The following is a 16,965-nucleotide window of genomic DNA, read 5'->3' as shown; positions in this document are numbered from 1 at the left end:
CATTTGCCTAGGTTTCAAACATCTGCTCCAAAAGAGGTATACTTGCTTCTCATTCAGAGCCTAGCAATGTGGACCAAAGTTCATGTGACATATTGCAGAGTATGTTTAGTTGCAAATGCTATGTGCAGGCTCTTTGAAATGTAGCATGTATGGCACCATGTGACACATGGTTGCCATAGCAATACACTTTTTGGCTGAACTACAGCATAAGCCCATGGTACATACATTGCTAATATGAGACTCTGCCCTGTGCTAATGCATAGGACATAGTCAATCTGGGATCTGGAGCTCGAGGGGTTTTGCATGCAGCCTGAGTGGCAGGTACCTTCTTCCTACATGTGCAAGGAAGATGTGGCATCCTCCCTTTCTAGTCCTGCCTCCCAGGCACAGGGCATGCTATGCATCCTGCCATGCATGGAGACAGCATTTGCTTGAAGATCGGTTTGCTATATTTTGTATCAAAGGGGGCCCCAGCTGAAAACATTTTATTTTGTAAACTGAAGTGAAAAATCAGTTTATGGCAGATCTTTTTTTGAATAATGACATTCTTTTTTCCCAATTCCAGAATTCAACAGTCATGAGCAGAGCTGAAAATTTTAAACAAGTTGAGTACCTCCTTATTCATGGAACAGCAGATGGTGAGTTTCAGTTAATTAGACTTTTTAGTATCACAGACAGGTTTGCAATTTCACTACTGACAAAACAAAAGCATGAGGGGCAAGACTGTTACATCTACTTCAATAAAACAGTGTTGCTTTCCACAACTCACTTGTCTTGGGCTAAATGGGATGCTGAGTCCTGGAACTTCTAACAGTCCCTTTCTTCTACTGCTTTCCCACCCTTCCATATCAGAAAACCGGAGCTGCTCTTAGTGACTGTATGTTTCCTTTCTCTCCCTGCAGATAACGTTCATTTCCAGCAGTCAGCTCAGATCTCCAAAGCCTTAGTGGAAGCTGGAGTGGATTTCCAGGCAATGGTATAGCAAAACTTTGTGTAAGGGGAGGGAACTTGCTGGTGGCGTCTGGTTTCTCCTCTTTGGGATACTTCGCCTCACAAAGGTCTCAGGAGACAGGGATGGGATTAAAAGGGTTATGGTTCCAGTGAGAAGTAGGAGAAGTGATATCCTTGAGACATAGACAGAGTAATGTTCAGTGATATTAGTCGGGGCTGAGAAGCACAACATTGCAGATCCTGCAAATGTCAGACACTGCTCTCCTGTTCGCGCGACTGCTCAGTCTCTCCCTGTTTTGATTCAGAAGTAATCACTTACTCAGTAAATGTGTGACAGAGTCATTCGGAAGTGAAACCAGCATGATAATAGCTCAGTTCAAATATGAAAATCCATTTCTGTCGTACGTATCACCAGCCATTCGAACAGTGGAATATTAATAACCAGCACGCTTCAGGTTCTGCAACTGCCATATTATCTTTTGTTGAACAACCGCAGGCGATAAACAATTAGGCTTGTGTTATAAAGTCGGGAATGGCTAGAGCAGCCGTGGCCTATACAGAAGGAGCTTTCTAGGTAGGAAGCGAAGTTCATTTTCTGCACCTGACCTTTTCTAATTAAGAAAAAATATATAATACAGGTACATATGTGTGTATATGTGTATGTGGTGCACTAAATGTTTTTGTGCAAAATGCTTTTTTGTCTGTATTAGCTAGAAAAGCCCGCTTTCTCTCACTCTATTCCAACTCACACACTTTGCCCTGTACTTAGTTCAAACGGTGCCCTCCATTTGGGAGTGAGACCGTAATTTGATACCGAAAACACCTGGTAAATATCTTGTGGGTCAGATTCTTATAAGAGGTTGAGGTTTATTTTTTTCACTGTTCAACGAAAAGACATACTTTAATTAAGCAATTTTTAAAAGTTAATTTATGTCTCCCTAATATATGTTTGCCTGCCAGTGACATCCCAGTTTCTTAATTTGGTATGAGTTGATCAGATCAATTTTTGCCTTGAGTCAACTTTTTCTACATAAATGTCTGACATGCAAATTAAAAAACAAACAAACAAACAACTCTAGGGAAACATCTAAGTAAGCGGTTCTCAACCTGTGGGTCGAGACCCCTTTGGGGGTTGAACGACCCTTTCACAGGGGTTGCCTAAGACATAACAGTAGCAAAATTACAGTTATGAAGTAGCAACGAAAATAATTTTATGTTTGGGGGTCACCACAACATGAGGAACTGTATTAAAGGGTCGCAGCATTAGGAAGGTTGAGAACCACTGATCTAAGTGTTTCCAAATAATGCATTTGACTTCACTTATGTTAAACATATATACGGAATATGGAAGTAGATTTTTCTTGTTCCTTATTGACATATATTAGGAAAAATTGCCTTTAAAAGCTTATGTATTTTAATACAACTCATCTCACTACAGTGCAGGAGAAATTTGACACTTGCTAACACTTAATTAAAACTAGTGAGCTCAATGGGATAAACGCTCCCTCCTGTGCTTGATAGGGTTCTAAGTGTCCTTTGATTCAAATTTGAAAATGGATTTGGATGTTTTTATTGGAATATACATATCCTGAAAACACTGTGCATGAAAGCCAAATTCACAGTGAGTTCTCTCAGCACCTTCCGCACGACAGAACAATGTGCCCCGGGAAAGCTCGGGGGGGGGGTGGGGGTGGGGATTAGACACCCTTTTTTATCACGATGCAGTTCATACACTAATTCAGGAACTAAAACGTCCTTTTTATTCTATGTATGCTCATGCGAGCTCATTTGAATTGATTGGAAAACAAAGGCAACTGAATCCCTAATTCCGACCTTTTTCTCTCTCTCCAGTGGTATACTGATGAAGACCATGGAATCGGTACCAACATGGCACACCAACATATATATACCCACATGACCCACTTCATAAAACAGTGCTTCTCTTTACCTTAGCACCTCGAAACAGCATGCCATTTAAAGCGCATTGAAACCCATTTTGTTCTCCTTATCTTAAAACCGCCCTTTCATGATCTTGAACAAAAGATACTCAAATCAAGAAATTTAAGGTTAACTTTGTTCCCAAAGTTCATATCTAGAACCCTAAATGGGGACTTCTGTCTCTGAAACAGATTATTACCTTGCAGAAATTTGAATGATTCAATCTGGTTTTGTTTATTCTTTAAAATCATTTCCACATCAGTTGCTGAAACAATTATGAATTGTTTTTATGGGAGCTTTGCATAGGTTTCCTGGGAAGCATTTTATTTTTTTCTAACTGGACTAGTCCAAATCTTGTTCTCTTCTTTAAAGGGATGGCAGGATGTGGGCAGTGATGTCACTGAAGCAGAGCTATGAAGAGGTAGGGAGAGAAGCTAGCCGGGCATGGCTGAGAACCCAAGTCCAAGTACACTGACCTGACCGGGCAGTTAACTGTCAGCTCCCCTCAGAGAAGAGCTGTTCACAGGCAGAATGGCACAGTTTTTCTGAGAAACGCTATTCAAACTGTCTCAGGAAATCATCTATGCAAAGCACTGACTTCTGAGTAAAACCACAGCAGGTGAACAGACTCCAAAGAAATAAGAGGGAAACTGCCAACCATGCAAAGCCCCGGATGCCAGTCATGGCTATAGGTGCTACAAAAACACAGCCAGGGTGGTGGCAACGCGTTGTAAATGTGCTTTGAAAAATACTGATGTTTCCTCCTGAAAGAGGCAGCTTGGAACTGAGATGTGAACACCAGCTTGCCCTGTTAAAAGATGAAAATATTTGTATCATAAATCCTAACTTGAAGGAGTCCTTGCATCAATTTATCTTATTTCTTTGAGCATCTTAATTGAAAGAATATTTTTACTTCCCTGGACGTGTTTTTAAAAATTAAAAATAACTATAAAATTATGTATTCTTATTGCCATTCTACATACTGTAGAATTTCTTCTGGTCATTTAATAAATGCGTCTTCATTTTTTTCAGAGGTAGTGAGTTTTGTGTCTTGAATCAGACCTAAATCACTTTGGCACATGGACAGATTTATCCAGAAAGGCTCTTGTTTATTTTGCTTGTTATCCCAGACAGCCTTGTAAATATGGAGAGTTCAGTTTTTATAAAAATAGATACATAGAAATGTGTTAAATTAAGTAGTTCATAGGATTTTCATCCAATGCATATGTAATTTGTTAATGTACATTTATAGATATATAACTTTTGAAATAATCAAGTAAAAGTAATTTTGGTTATTTATATAATAATTTGTAAGTGTATTCCAGGTAACTGTGATGAGGCTCATATTATAAGAACAAATAATATCAATAATATCACCTTGGTGGCTCTGATGGCTCAGTAGAATAAAAAGAGTCAAGTTAATCACATAAGGTTTTGACTATTTTTGGATCACATAACTATATTCATGAAAACATAGATTTCAGATGCTGACTTTAGCCGAGCAAAGTCATGCCTAGATAACTGAGGAAACATGACATTTTTGTTTAATTATTTGCAAAAATTAATCATTTTTAAAAAATTGATTTTATAAACTTAGCTTCAGACCATTTGCTGGAAAAAGTCATTTCAGACAGAGTGAGCTATAGCATAAATACCTTAAATGGGGAAAATCTGTTAACATTAAACGGGCGAGTCATGCATGGGAATGGACAGCTTCATGCAGTCATGCGTGGGAAATACAGCTTCAATTGTATTTTCAGAGCATGCCACTGAGTAGCTTAACTTTTAAAGTCTCAAATCTCACTCATCCACTGGAATTATAAACTGACATTCAAGCTTGTAGGGCTCTTGTTATACTTTTATTTCTTGATACAGTTAATCATAGTGACTAGCTGGTCCAATCTTTGCAGAGCTCTATATCCAGAACAGTAGTCACAGAGCATATGTTCACATCCTGGACTGAATTAATAGTTATAAAAGCAAAATAAATAGAAATCCTTTTATCTTCATTGAAACCACATATTGTACAATATCAGATATTAAAAAGACCACTGTATACAATATCAAATAAATAACAGATACTAAGACCATTGTTTAATATCTGTATTATACAATGACTGACTTGATATTTTGTTGTATAATATCAAACCTATATGAATTCATTGTTTCTTCAGTGTCCAAACATGCTAAACTCTGGAGCCCAGAGGTAAGAAAAAAATCCCAGCATAGATTTTTTGCATAATTAAAATTGAAAATGGTAACAATGTGACAGAAGTTAGATTAGACTTCATTTGACCATCCTAGGAGGTTTACTCTCCAATAAGAGTTTTAAATTAGCATTTTGGGAAAGGAAATTAAATTTACAAATAAAGTAGAGACAAACTTAGTCTGAGGCAAGTTTGAAGTACCCAGGAACTAATGATACCACAAGATGTTGAGACTCGCCTGCCATTGACAGCTGCTAAGACTCCTTTCATCAACAACCTGTTGGAGCGCACCAGCACCAAAGAGCACATACACCAAAGGAAGGGAGAAATCTTCCTATCTCTTCCATCGATACAGTTTGATCTTTAAGTTTTGATCAAGATTTTTAGAATACCATTTAAAGAATTACTTTTGAATATTTTTTTGTTGGAAACCTTCCTAAAAATGACTACATACCTCCATGCTTTAGAAAATAGCAGGCATAGAATGTAATTCAAAGTTTCCTCCATGACTCAAGGTCACCACCATAAAGATCAATGAACACACCAGGATGTATGTCATTCTAGGTATTTCCTTTCTTATTCAGAGGTCGTCACAGAGGCTACTGGCTCCACCACTGGGAATTTGCTGCTTTTGCTATGAGTTGGTTTGAGAATTCCAACTTGTAAAACTACTAGATTTGTACAATATTTAAGATTCAATATTATCTAAAATGGAAAACATACCAAAACACAAGAATGCCTCTCTTCAGAGTTTAAAGGAAGAGGATTTTGTTTTGTCAACTCTGTGACAGTTCTTTTAGCAGTGTCTGAGAACTTTATCCATAAATCCTGAATGACCTGGAGTGTGTATTCAGGATTTCTGAGGAATCCAAATGGTTGAGAATGAGAGATGAACATGGGTAATAAAGCATAACGTCACTACCAATAAGATAAGCTCAGAACATGGTATTAGTACGACCAATGTCATGTTCAGTAGAAATGTATCATCTTTCTGCATGTCACCTTTCTGTGATAATACTAATATTTAAACTCAAGAATTTGAATTAATAAAAAGAAAGAATTTCCTTAAAGTGAAATTGAGAAAGGTATCTTTTCTGGTATTACAGACTTTAAACTTTGACAAACTCAAGCAAAAGTTCTTATTCTACATAATTTTCATCTGAAAAATGATATTGAAAACACATGGATAGTGAGACGTGTGATCCATCAAGCAACCAAAACCCTAACTATTCCATTCACTTTCTCTTATCAAAAGTCGTATTTGTGACTTGTGTGAAAGAATAGAAAGTATTTCATTAAGTAGGTTTAGTTTCCAATGTTAATCACAAAAATAGGAGAGACAAAGAAAATGTAATAGAACTGAGAAAGAATGTTGCACATCTTCCTGAGTCTGGTTGCATGAGCTAGAACGAGTGCCCTGTTGAGTGAGGAAGGACCCACACCTCCCCAGCAGGGGATAGTGCGGCTGAGGTTACCTAGAATCTCAGAGCCACCTCTTGCAATGAGAAACACATTTTGAAGACCATTACTTAGCCTCTTTGAACCCCAGTTTCCGAACTTGGAAGAAGTACAAAACAAAAAAACCCTGCCTCACAGAATTTGGCATTTCTGTGAAGATTTCCTATGTCTGGCATTGTATCTGTGTCTGGCACCTTCCTTATTCCTTTCCCTAGTCACAACTATTTAGCTTTTTCTCCTAGTTTGATGACTCCATAGATTGCTCCGGTTTTCACTTGAGCCTTCTGTGTCCACAGGTGCTAGACACATCTTCAAAAATAAGCATTTATTTTTGTTCAAATACTAACAGGTGAGTGAGAATCCTTATTTTTGGATCTTGAATCGTTCTTAATAAACAGAGCAGCAGCATCTTCTGATGCACTGTATTTATCATTCTGTCCACGGCCTTTGCTGGGTGGATAAAGAGCACAACACAGAACGAGGTTCTGGAGAGTTACGAAGGAGGGATAAAACACTATTCCTACCTTCAGTGAGCTTACAAACAAGTGGCAGAGATAAGTCACATGGCAGAACTTTATGGCTTCATCCATACCCGATGGCACACTACATAGACACAAAGCTAAGTCCATGGTAAAAATGGATGTAATGAAGACCATGAAAGGATGGGCAGGGGAGGTGGTCTCTGGACCCACTTGAGTCAGCCATTGGCTGAATTTGTACTACACTTATATTTCTTCAATAGTCTCAGGAATACTGTATATATCATGTTTTTCAGAACATTTTTTTCAGATACAACCCAAAAATATCATATAAAGGAATGCTCCACATCAAAGGATTTATAACATAGCTATTCTATCTGAAGTAACTTATTAACTACCCAAGGAGTACACTTGAGCCTGTTTGGATTTCAACAGAGGTTTCTAGACCACTCACTGAGTTTGTTTTGAGCCTCTGAGAGCCATCCTGGGAGCACAGCCCTAAGGAAGAGATTTCACTTCCCCCACAATTCTCTCTGCTTCTCCATTATTCAAAACTCCTTATGAATAAAACCCAACTATCCCAGTGTAGAATTTAACATCATTTATAACATTTTTAACTTGTGTTTTTACCTTTTCTTACAGGTGTTCACTACTATTCTATCACTCCACCACATTGGGCTGTTTGTTGACTTCCAAATATGCCATATATCAAATATGTCAGGCTCCAGGTTAACACATACTGTAATTTAATTGATTTTTATTGTAAAAAATGGATGTAATGAAGACAATAGAAGGATGGGCGGGGGAGGTGGTCTCACAATGGACATATGTTTGAGAATCTTTGCAGTTCTAAGAGTAGGTTTCCTTCCCTGTTTCCATCCTAACTTATGTTACCTCTTGTATAACATTTTCCTCAACTTAGTATATATCACATTATTTTATTGCTATGTGTCTACCCTGTAAGTATCACAGTCCTATTTTCAAAGTTCCAGCACAAAGGACAGTGGCCACCAACAGAAACTGAACTGTAGAGACAGTGGTATCAGTGAGCCACAGCTTTCTAAGGAATACACCCAACACCATCTCTGAGATAAAGTATTACCAGCAATCTTGAATACTGAGCTTCTTCAAGGAGACTGACCTCAAGTAGCTTTTCAAAGTAGATATTTAAATAATTATCATAGTATCCAAATTAAGCTCATAAAATTTTCAAATTGTTGTGTGAATATATGAGATGGATATACTGGAAAATTTGAAGAGCAATCTTGCAATGATAGTAAAATAGTCAAGTGCCCAGGAGCAAATTAGGCTAAAGTTAAACAGAAAGAGAAGTAGGTCAATGCAGCTAAGAAAAAAAATAAGCCACACTTTTAAGAGCCAAGAAAAGTTCTGTAAGATCTTAGAGATCATGTTGACATACAAGTGTTGTGGCTTATCAGTGGAAAGTTTCTATCAGGCTATGGATTTAAACTACATCAAGGAGATATTCAGATTGTATTTAGGAAAAAACTTCCCAATATCAAAGGGGGTTAAATGGTAGCAACTGCAAAGTACACTCAAGAGTCAAGAGAAAAATATTAACCTGTGCGCTAGAGTTCAGAATGCAATTATGGCTACAAAAGAGTAATGGCCCCACCTGACTTCTTGTAACAAACAGGGAGGAGACAAATCTTAGGAAATGCTTTTGCCATGGGGGTTAAAAACAGGAGTCTAAATAATGAGAAATCCTGCTAATGACCTTGAAAGTTTTACAGGTCATGGGAGCAATCTATGCACCCAAGTTACTGCTCTCCAGGAAAATGCAGACATACATTCTAATGTAGCTCTCAGAATATTCTTTTCATAGAGTTCAAATTGTATTAATACTCTTGAAATTTCTACTTCACCAAGGTTTCTTTACATCAAGGGTATCTAAATTTAAATATTATGTTCAAACAATCCAAATGTTCTATGTTGATTTACTGATTAACGCTATGGGGGTGGGGGGAGACAAAACACTTGCATCACAATTTAAAATGTGCAAGAAAATTAGTTAGGATAAATATTTATTTCCACATAACATTTCTTAGTTGTGAAAAACACAATATCCTAGTCACATTTACACATTACTTAAACTTTGCAATAAATTACATTCAAGATATTTACTAATTTTGTCCAGGAATCAGAAATTAGGAGGAAATAGATAACACTACATTTTTCTTATATTTTATATGATTTCAAAATATTAGGATTAACATAGGGATATCATTAAAATTCACACAAGAACAAAATGACTATAAAAATACTCAGAAATACAGAATTTCATTGGGTATGATTGCTTATTCAAATAGGTGACCATGTGAAGGTTTTAATTCACTATGATCATTTTTAACAAAACAGTTATGAATATATTAAAACACGAGTAGGCTGCTAATGGGATTGACTGGCATGTCCAGCTGGTCTAAATCAAAAAACAATGAGGATGTTTACAATAAGGTATCTGTATTATAAAATATACAAAGGTAACACATTTGCAATGGAAAGTTTCTGTATTTTTTCCTTGGCATTTATAAACACAAACATCTTATATTTTTTAGGCTTATGTTCCATAAAAGAAATGGCTCCTTAATAGATTGTGAGGGGAATTTTTCAGAAGGTATCAAAATGTTACACCTAATGAAGGCTTTTGTTATTGTTTTTCTTTTCCCTCATAAACTAATCACAAGAGCATTTTTTTTTTCCACCTTTCATGTGCACTTACACACAGAATACGTAATTAATAGTTTGGAAAAGTAACAGGGATCTGAATAATTATCAAATCGGACACTGAAGATCACTGGTCATTCTTAGGAAACAAGTGCTACGAGAGTTAGTCTTTATTGACTTCACTTTCACCTAAAACAAAAGAAATGCTGTATTCTTAGTAATGCTCAAAAATTTTTAACTCTTCTTCCTCTTATGTAAGCTTAGTAAAGATGATTTCATATGAACTGAAATATCTACGGAAGCTTTTCAAACAGAATCTGAAATTTTCATTTAAAAGATTATTATTCTACAACATGCATTTAATTAAAAAGTGGAAAGGAGCTTTGTAGAAAAACAATTTTCAGCTGGAACCCTAACATTAGAACATGATTCAGAAGCAGCATTAAGCAGTACATGACCTTGAGCCCTGGAAGGACTGTACAGGAGTGGAATTTCATGTACAAGGACTCACCATTGGTATTCCACGAGTGTGTATATAATAGATTTATTTGAAAAATCTTTGTTGTCGGTGGAAGAGGAATTTAACAGCATATTTATGATAAAATTTTCCTTTGAAAATCTCACAAAACTTACAAAGTTTTTCTAAAGCATTTCGTACACACCTAATATTTGATCGTGTAATCACAACTTGAATTTAAAAGCAAATACTACTTGACCCTGCATTTTATCAGATTCTTTTAAACAAGTTGTGAATAGGTTTCTATATATTTTTTTCAAATTTAAGTTTTAGTTACATATAAATTCTTGAGTATTCAACGTATCATATTAAATCAAGGAAATGCATACATTCAATTATTAAAAAATGCTTTCCAACTAAATTTTTGATTTGGGTATTTGGAAATAGGTCACTAATGCTCAGGTATACAAAATAAGAAGTAAGACTACCTTTCAAAAGTCTTCTCAATGAAATTACCAGGTATCTTCAGGTCACTACAGTAGGAAAATACAAACTAGATAAATATGACCTATCTCTTTAAGAAAGCAAAACTGACAATGAGAATCCAGTGTTTACAAATGCCTAAAACACAGCAAGGAATGCAGAGGTTCTTGCATTAGCTAGTGTATATGCTCACAAGTGTGTCTCACTGCTCGGAAGCTTAAACACAAAAATGAAACAAGTATTGCACTACTTACAGTATGAAGGTGGATTTGGGATGAGAGACAGAATTTACAATACATGATCAAAGCAGTTTTATTAATAATTGTGGCACTCTTCTCATATATTTGTAAAAAATAAATTGAAGATCAAGTCATAGACAAGTCTCCCTGTCAACACCTTTCTGTGAGTCAGCTTTCTTCTCTTTTCGGCTTTCACTGCTACAGGGGAAAAAAAAAGGAGAAATGTATTACTGCAATCCAGCATGGCCACAGTGAGATCTGCTTGCTCAGACACAAAACCCATCAACCCCAAAGCACCACAAGGGACCTGAGGCATTGCTCGTTCATGCCGTGAAGCATACATGGATAGATAGCAACAATTAATAATCCTCTGTTCTCAGTGAGATAGAAACCAAGAACTGCAAAAGGGGAAATTCAAAACACAGCAACCAAAACCCAGACATTTTTAAAGCAGATCCAAAAGCATGCAAGATTAATACCACAGTTTTTATTTGGGCAAATGAATTCCTGATGATTATTAAGAATGCCAGTCATGCCCCAGCTTAAGATAGACTGCAAAGGACACCGGATGTCACAGAGGTATTTCTGGACTCTGCTGTGAGTGGCTCATCCTTTGTGCAGAGACTGGATCCCGATTCTTGGGGAGAACCGCGTCCTTGTCAGTAGGACAGACACACCTCCATGGGTCTGGAAGGAAGTGGTCACCTGCACACTGCCCTCCGGACATCTGTGCTGTCTCTCAACGGAGAAACCCTGTCCATCAGAGGGGCAGAGTTCCACCTCACTCAGTCCAGAGTAAACTCATTCCCAAGTGGCTTCTATTCTATCTACCTTTCCGTTAATTTTATTAGTGGGCAAGCTGGTAATGTGACTCTCCCATTTTTGTCTTCTTTTTCTTCAGTATTTTCTCACGTACATTTTTCCTACTCTCTCGTCGGCCGTCCTAAGCTCACACCAGGAGCGCGCGCTACCAGAAGGGAGAGCCCTCCGCTTCTGACCGCCGTGTCCCTCCCGCCGCTGACACGAGGGGCACCCACCCCGGCTGGCCTCTGAGACCCCGGGCTGGCAAAACCCAGACACGACTCCTGTCACCTTCAGCCCTTAACATAAACTTACAGAACCGTTGCTGGTGGGGAAACCCTTGGTCTTAGAGCTCTTCTTCAAGCTATCAAGTGACACTTAAAACCCTTTTTCCTACGGGGTCTCCTGTGCAGCTTTTATAATGGTCAGTAAGTTAGACATATTCTAAGAGTGTGTTTTTTAAATTGTTTTTCCTCCAATGCAAGCTAGAAACAGCCCTTCTCAGTTGTCACCACCACCCGGCACCATCAGGTAAGAAGTGCCGGCGCTTCTGCCACGGGTGGCACGCTGCCAGCGCTGAGAGCTGGTGTGAGCGAGTGTCTGTGGCACCCGGCTCCGTGCCTGCCGCACTGCGCAGCGCACGCACTCACAGGTCACAGCAAAGCAACTCTTTCACTTCTCTTTCCTCCTTCCACGGGAAGAGATGACAGTGTGCACATGATGTGTTGAGAGCCTTAACTCTGTATTTTTAACTCCTCTATCTAAATGACTCACTTTCTTCTACTTGAAGTTCCTCTCATGTGACAAGTGTCTGCTACCCTACTTTCCCAATTAACTTTTCCTTGGGCTGTGCCTGGCTCCCAGTCTCCTCGGCCAAACAAAGCCAGTGAAAGGGGGCAGCCAGCGGCAGGGAGGGGAGCCCTAGAAATCACATTTGCTTCCTGGGAGCTAAGAATGAGCTGTGGGACCTTGGCTACTTATTTCACTTCTCTGGAACTTTGTTTCCTCTTCTGTAAATTGGTTTGGTCTAGATGTCCAAGTTCTCTTGCAGCTTGAATGCCAGGATTCGGAGGCTGGTATTCCCACCTCCAGGGAGCTCATGTCTTAGGAAAGACAGAACAGATCCTCTCTGTGGCAGATCGCGGGCGCGGAGACACACCGCTCACGCATGCCCAGCCCCTGTGCGCAATGCCCCGCCCCAGCGGCTCTGGGTGAGTGAGCAACTGCCCGTGCACTGTTAGTCACCAAGAGTAAAAAAAAAGATTCAGGGTGTCCACTTGATTCCAACACACTTCCTCCTGATGTCCTACTTTGCTTATGATGGTGGCTTGGTTACAAAACAACCACCAATTATGATTAGGGTTGTTTTTTTCTTCTTCTTTAAAGCCAGTAGTTTGGGGATTAGATTTCACTACACTATGAAGCAGAAATTTAATAACCACCTCAAAACATCCATAAAAATTATCAACTTGAGTTTTCTTACTGTATAGCTATTACTCTATTCCTTGTAACACTGATTTTCTCATTGCCAATCAATTCTAAACTTTCAGTGTAATAAATATATTACATGTGTTTATTAACTATATTACATATATTTTCCAACTATATGATAATAGATATATATCATATCTATTATGTACTATTATATTGCATATTTTATATACCATACATACAACATATATTACATGTTTAATGTTTTATATATATAAAACATTGTAGAGTACTCTGCAAAGACCAGGGGATAGAAGATGGATGAGACAGTGTCCCTGTCCTTGAGGAGTTACAATGTAAAATAAAAGAAAGTACTATCTCAAGAGAAAGCAAAACTTGGTCCACTACCTCCATGCTGCTAAACAATCTCAAAACTGTTTTTTATTTTTTATTTTTTGTACATGCCCCTAGTGGGAACCAAACCCGGGACTCTCTGGTCTGTAGGCTGATGCTCCAACCGCTGAGCCAAACCAGCCACCGCTCAAAACTGTTATTTTTCAATGTCACTAACAAGTTATTATGAAAATTTTTTACCAAACAGTCATGACAGAGCCTAGGAAATCAGAGCAAGAAGGAGAATCTAGGATAGAAGGTGGTGGGAGTGGGGCCGAGGGGGGAGCAGGAAGGGTGGTCCCCAGAGCCTAGACTCTGCCACCAGGCAAAACCAAGCTCTGTGTTTCCTGGCATTGCCAGATACCTTCCCCAGAAACGTCAGTCTTGGGTGTCAGTTTTATAAAGCACAGCAGCTGCTCACCTATTCTGATGCAATGAGACCTATTTCCACCAATCTATTCAATAAGCTGTAGGAGAGCTTGTCCCATGTATGAATAGCACTGTTTAACTGGGACCAAAATAGACATCCTGCAGATGTAGAATTTACAGTTAGTGCTTAGATCCTCTTTCAGTTAAACTGGATAAAATATCCTTGACAACAAAAAGTGAGTGAAACAATGGAGGAAGTATAACTGCTATTCCAATCTCCACTAACAAAAGGTCTCTAGGCTTCTCTGTTAGGCATGTAGGGCTTATGCAAGGATGGAAAACCAGGGATGTGGGGAGGGGAGAGCCAGCTTAGGTCTCCAGAGACACAGATCCTCATTACCAGGTCTTTAGGCCTGTTTTAGCCATGGGTTGTCCAGCAGGCACAAAATTTTTACAGTTTCCTGGTCATCACACTTTAATGCCCCAACAGAGACAAAGAGAAAGCAGTGGCTTTGGGGGGATATTGCTGTTATTAGTACTGGTGTTTTAGAATTTCTGGAAGCCACATTCTTTCTGTCAGTTTCCACTCTTATGAAAATAAAAGACATTAATCAGTAACCAAAAGCTATTTTTTTCACATGGAAACCTACAGATTTTATCACATCTAAAGGTAAAAAAAAAAAGTTGGGTAAACTTGCATTCCACAATAGTTTGAATCTCATGCTAGTTGGAACAAATATTCAAAGAATAAAAACAAGTGACTATATCAAAATATAAAGGATGGTCTATTTAAATTGGACCTGCTTAAAGCACATTACATTGTTCACTAGAATTAATCTACTGTCTGAAGTAATCTAGATAGATATATTTTTTTTTCTTTATTGAATTTAGAGAGAGAGAGAGGAAAGGAGAGGGAGAGAGATAAAACATCGATAAGAGAGAACATGGATTGGTTGCCTCCTGCATGCCCCCCAATGGGGATTTGGCCCACAACCTAGGCATGTGCCCTGACCAGGAATCGAACTGGCAACCTATTGGTGCATGGGTTGATGCTCAGCCACTAGATATATATTTTTTGAAAACTAGGTTTTTCTAGTAAAAAAAACATTACTTGAATTTACTATTTACTTTAAGGAATACCTAAACTATCATGACATAAAATTTTTTTGTTTGGCCCTGGCTGTGTGCTTCAGTTGGTTGGAGCATTGTCCCATACAACAAAAGGTTGTGGACTCGATTCCCAGTCAGGGCATATACCTAAGGTTGCAGGTTCAAACCCCAGACGGGCCTCGTAAGGGAGGCAACTGATCAATGTTTCTTTTCACATTGATGTTTCTCTCTTTCAAATCAATAAAAATATCTTCAGTGAGGATTAAAAAATAAAACAAAAACAAAAACTCTTGCTTGAATCAAAGGAAAACAGAGACATGGATCCATACTATACAGGAAGAAAATCCATCTAGAAGTTTGAGTGCCTCAACTTCTCTACATAGTCCCATGTCTGGCATTTATTTTGAACTCATAAACCCTGAGTTCACATTTTTTTTTAAATCAGAAAGTGCAATGTTTTTAATACTAAAGGCTCCATAAGCACAAATTCCAAAGGGTCTGAGATATCACCCTTCTCACAATTCTGATTTTCTTCCAAGACTTCTAGCAAAACTGTATTACTGTAAGAATGACTCTATCAAACTGCAGTAGGGATCTTTGGGAAAGGAAGATTAAGCATGTTTTAGAACAAAATTTGACTTCTGCTTGAGCCAAGCAAAGGAATACATGAAGGTTTTACAGTCTAGTTAAAAGACAGAAAGCATCGATCAAGTCTTTGAGAGAGCATGGAGTAATTTATATTAACCTCCTTTGGGGGAAGTATTGGAGTAGTTGACAGAGACAGAGTGGGGTGGGGAGGGAAGGAAGGAAGGACAGAGCGAGGGAGAGAGAGAGAATGAATCCCCAGCTTTCTGGGGTGAACTCTGCACATCTACTGTTTGTCCTGTTTATGCTGTTGGGGACAGAGATGACAATGAAGCAGCATCCAGTTTGGGGCGACAAAAACCAGCAATGAGAGATACTCTGTAAATCTAATGTATCTTTTATCCTAGCCCATATTTCCAAATGTTTCTCATGAAGCCAGATAAAGCTTCCAGGTGTGGAAGCATGGTGCTGCGTAAATGGAAGCACCCAGCTTTGCAATCTCTTAATGCAAGGGACAATTTTCTTTGTTCAATATAGAAATTTGATGTCATTACTAAATACAGTTCTATGAGATTTGTTGATTTGTATATAATGTATTTGTATAAATCATGTGGGGGAAAAGTTTACTCAAGTTTCAAACCCTCTTAAAGAGCTGAGTCGTCATAGGAATACCATAAATGCTCAGTCTGAGACTGAATCTGAGCCCACAACTCTGCATGCCTTTTGCCTCCCCAAAACTCACACAGAGAACATAGGCTAACCAGGTGTCTAGACGACATAATTTAACATAAAATACAATTAAGGCATAGGTTTGAGGGAGAGGGTCTTACCTTTGGGGAATCAGCTTCTAGAGTGATTAGGAAGGGGAGCTTATGACAAAAATGTAATATAAAAATTAAGTAGAAAAAGTTAATTTAAGGTCATGAAAATAAAGGAACGTAATAATTAAACACTGTCCCAAATCCCTCAATCACTCTTTAATCAGAAGAGATATTAGCATAACTTAGAGATTTTTCTTTAGATCAGTGTCTAAAAAGGATGATGGTCTGAACTCTTATTTATAAATTCTGGGAAGTTCTGTTGGAAATCCTATGATGACTCTAGATATTGAAGAATGTGCTCTTCCCCCAGCATGCATTTAAAACTATCATCCACAACTACAGGCGTTGTTTGTAATGCTTTCACACAGAGAAGTAAGAATGGATAGAACTTTCTGGAGTTGAACATTTTGGGGTAAGAGATTAGGGAAGATTTTCAAGGGATTGAATAGGAAAATGAAAATAAGCTAAATACATGTGCCATATGGGTTTTAAAAAGGACATTGGGAATGCAAAATGTGGTCATTCATCAACAGGGTTCCTGGGAAGTGGGTGATAAGG

The 16,965-nt window shown here is 38.2% G+C and overlaps 2 protein-coding genes across 20 annotated transcripts in view; one reads left to right on the top strand and one right to left on the bottom strand.

Moving 5' to 3' along the window:
- The window catches only part of DPP4 (dipeptidyl peptidase 4), a 79,269-nt gene extending 75,236 nt beyond the window's left edge, over window positions 1-4,033 (top strand). For both annotated transcript variants that reach the window (XM_036253571.1, XM_036253572.1), the window contains 3 exons: window positions 566-638; window positions 903-976; window positions 2,803-4,033. In XM_036253571.1, the coding sequence (XP_036109464.1) occupies window positions 566-638; window positions 903-976; window positions 2,803-2,904 (249 nt within the window). In that variant the 3' untranslated portion in view covers window positions 2,905-4,033. The remainder of the gene's footprint in view (window positions 1-565; window positions 639-902; window positions 977-2,802) is intronic.
- Window positions 4,034-9,036: 5,003 nt separating this feature from the next.
- The window catches only part of SLC4A10 (solute carrier family 4 member 10), a 276,010-nt gene continuing 268,081 nt past the window's right edge, over window positions 9,037-16,965 (bottom strand). For 6 of the 18 annotated variants that reach the window (XM_036253302.1, XM_036253304.1, XM_036253311.1 and 3 more), the window contains 2 exons: window positions 16,417-16,455; window positions 9,066-11,095 (listed from right to left, as the gene is read on the bottom strand). In XM_036253302.1, coding sequence (XP_036109195.1) covers window positions 16,443-16,455 — 13 coding nt within the window. In that variant the 3' untranslated portion in view covers window positions 9,066-11,095; window positions 16,417-16,442. Of the gene's footprint in view, window positions 11,096-13,995; window positions 14,051-16,416; window positions 16,456-16,965 lie in introns of those variants that run through there. The other 12 variants (XM_036253295.1, XM_036253306.1, XM_036253296.1 and 9 more) reach the window with 5 other exon arrangements.

The sequence above is a fragment of the Molossus molossus genome, unplaced genomic scaffold (assembly GCF_014108415.1).
Source record: "Molossus molossus isolate mMolMol1 unplaced genomic scaffold, mMolMol1.p scaffold_m16_p_11, whole genome shotgun sequence".
Lineage (NCBI taxonomy): Eukaryota > Metazoa > Chordata > Mammalia > Chiroptera > Molossidae > Molossus > Molossus molossus.
The sequence above is the reverse complement of the archived record's forward strand: the minus strand, read 5'-3'. Positions and strand labels throughout refer to the sequence as shown.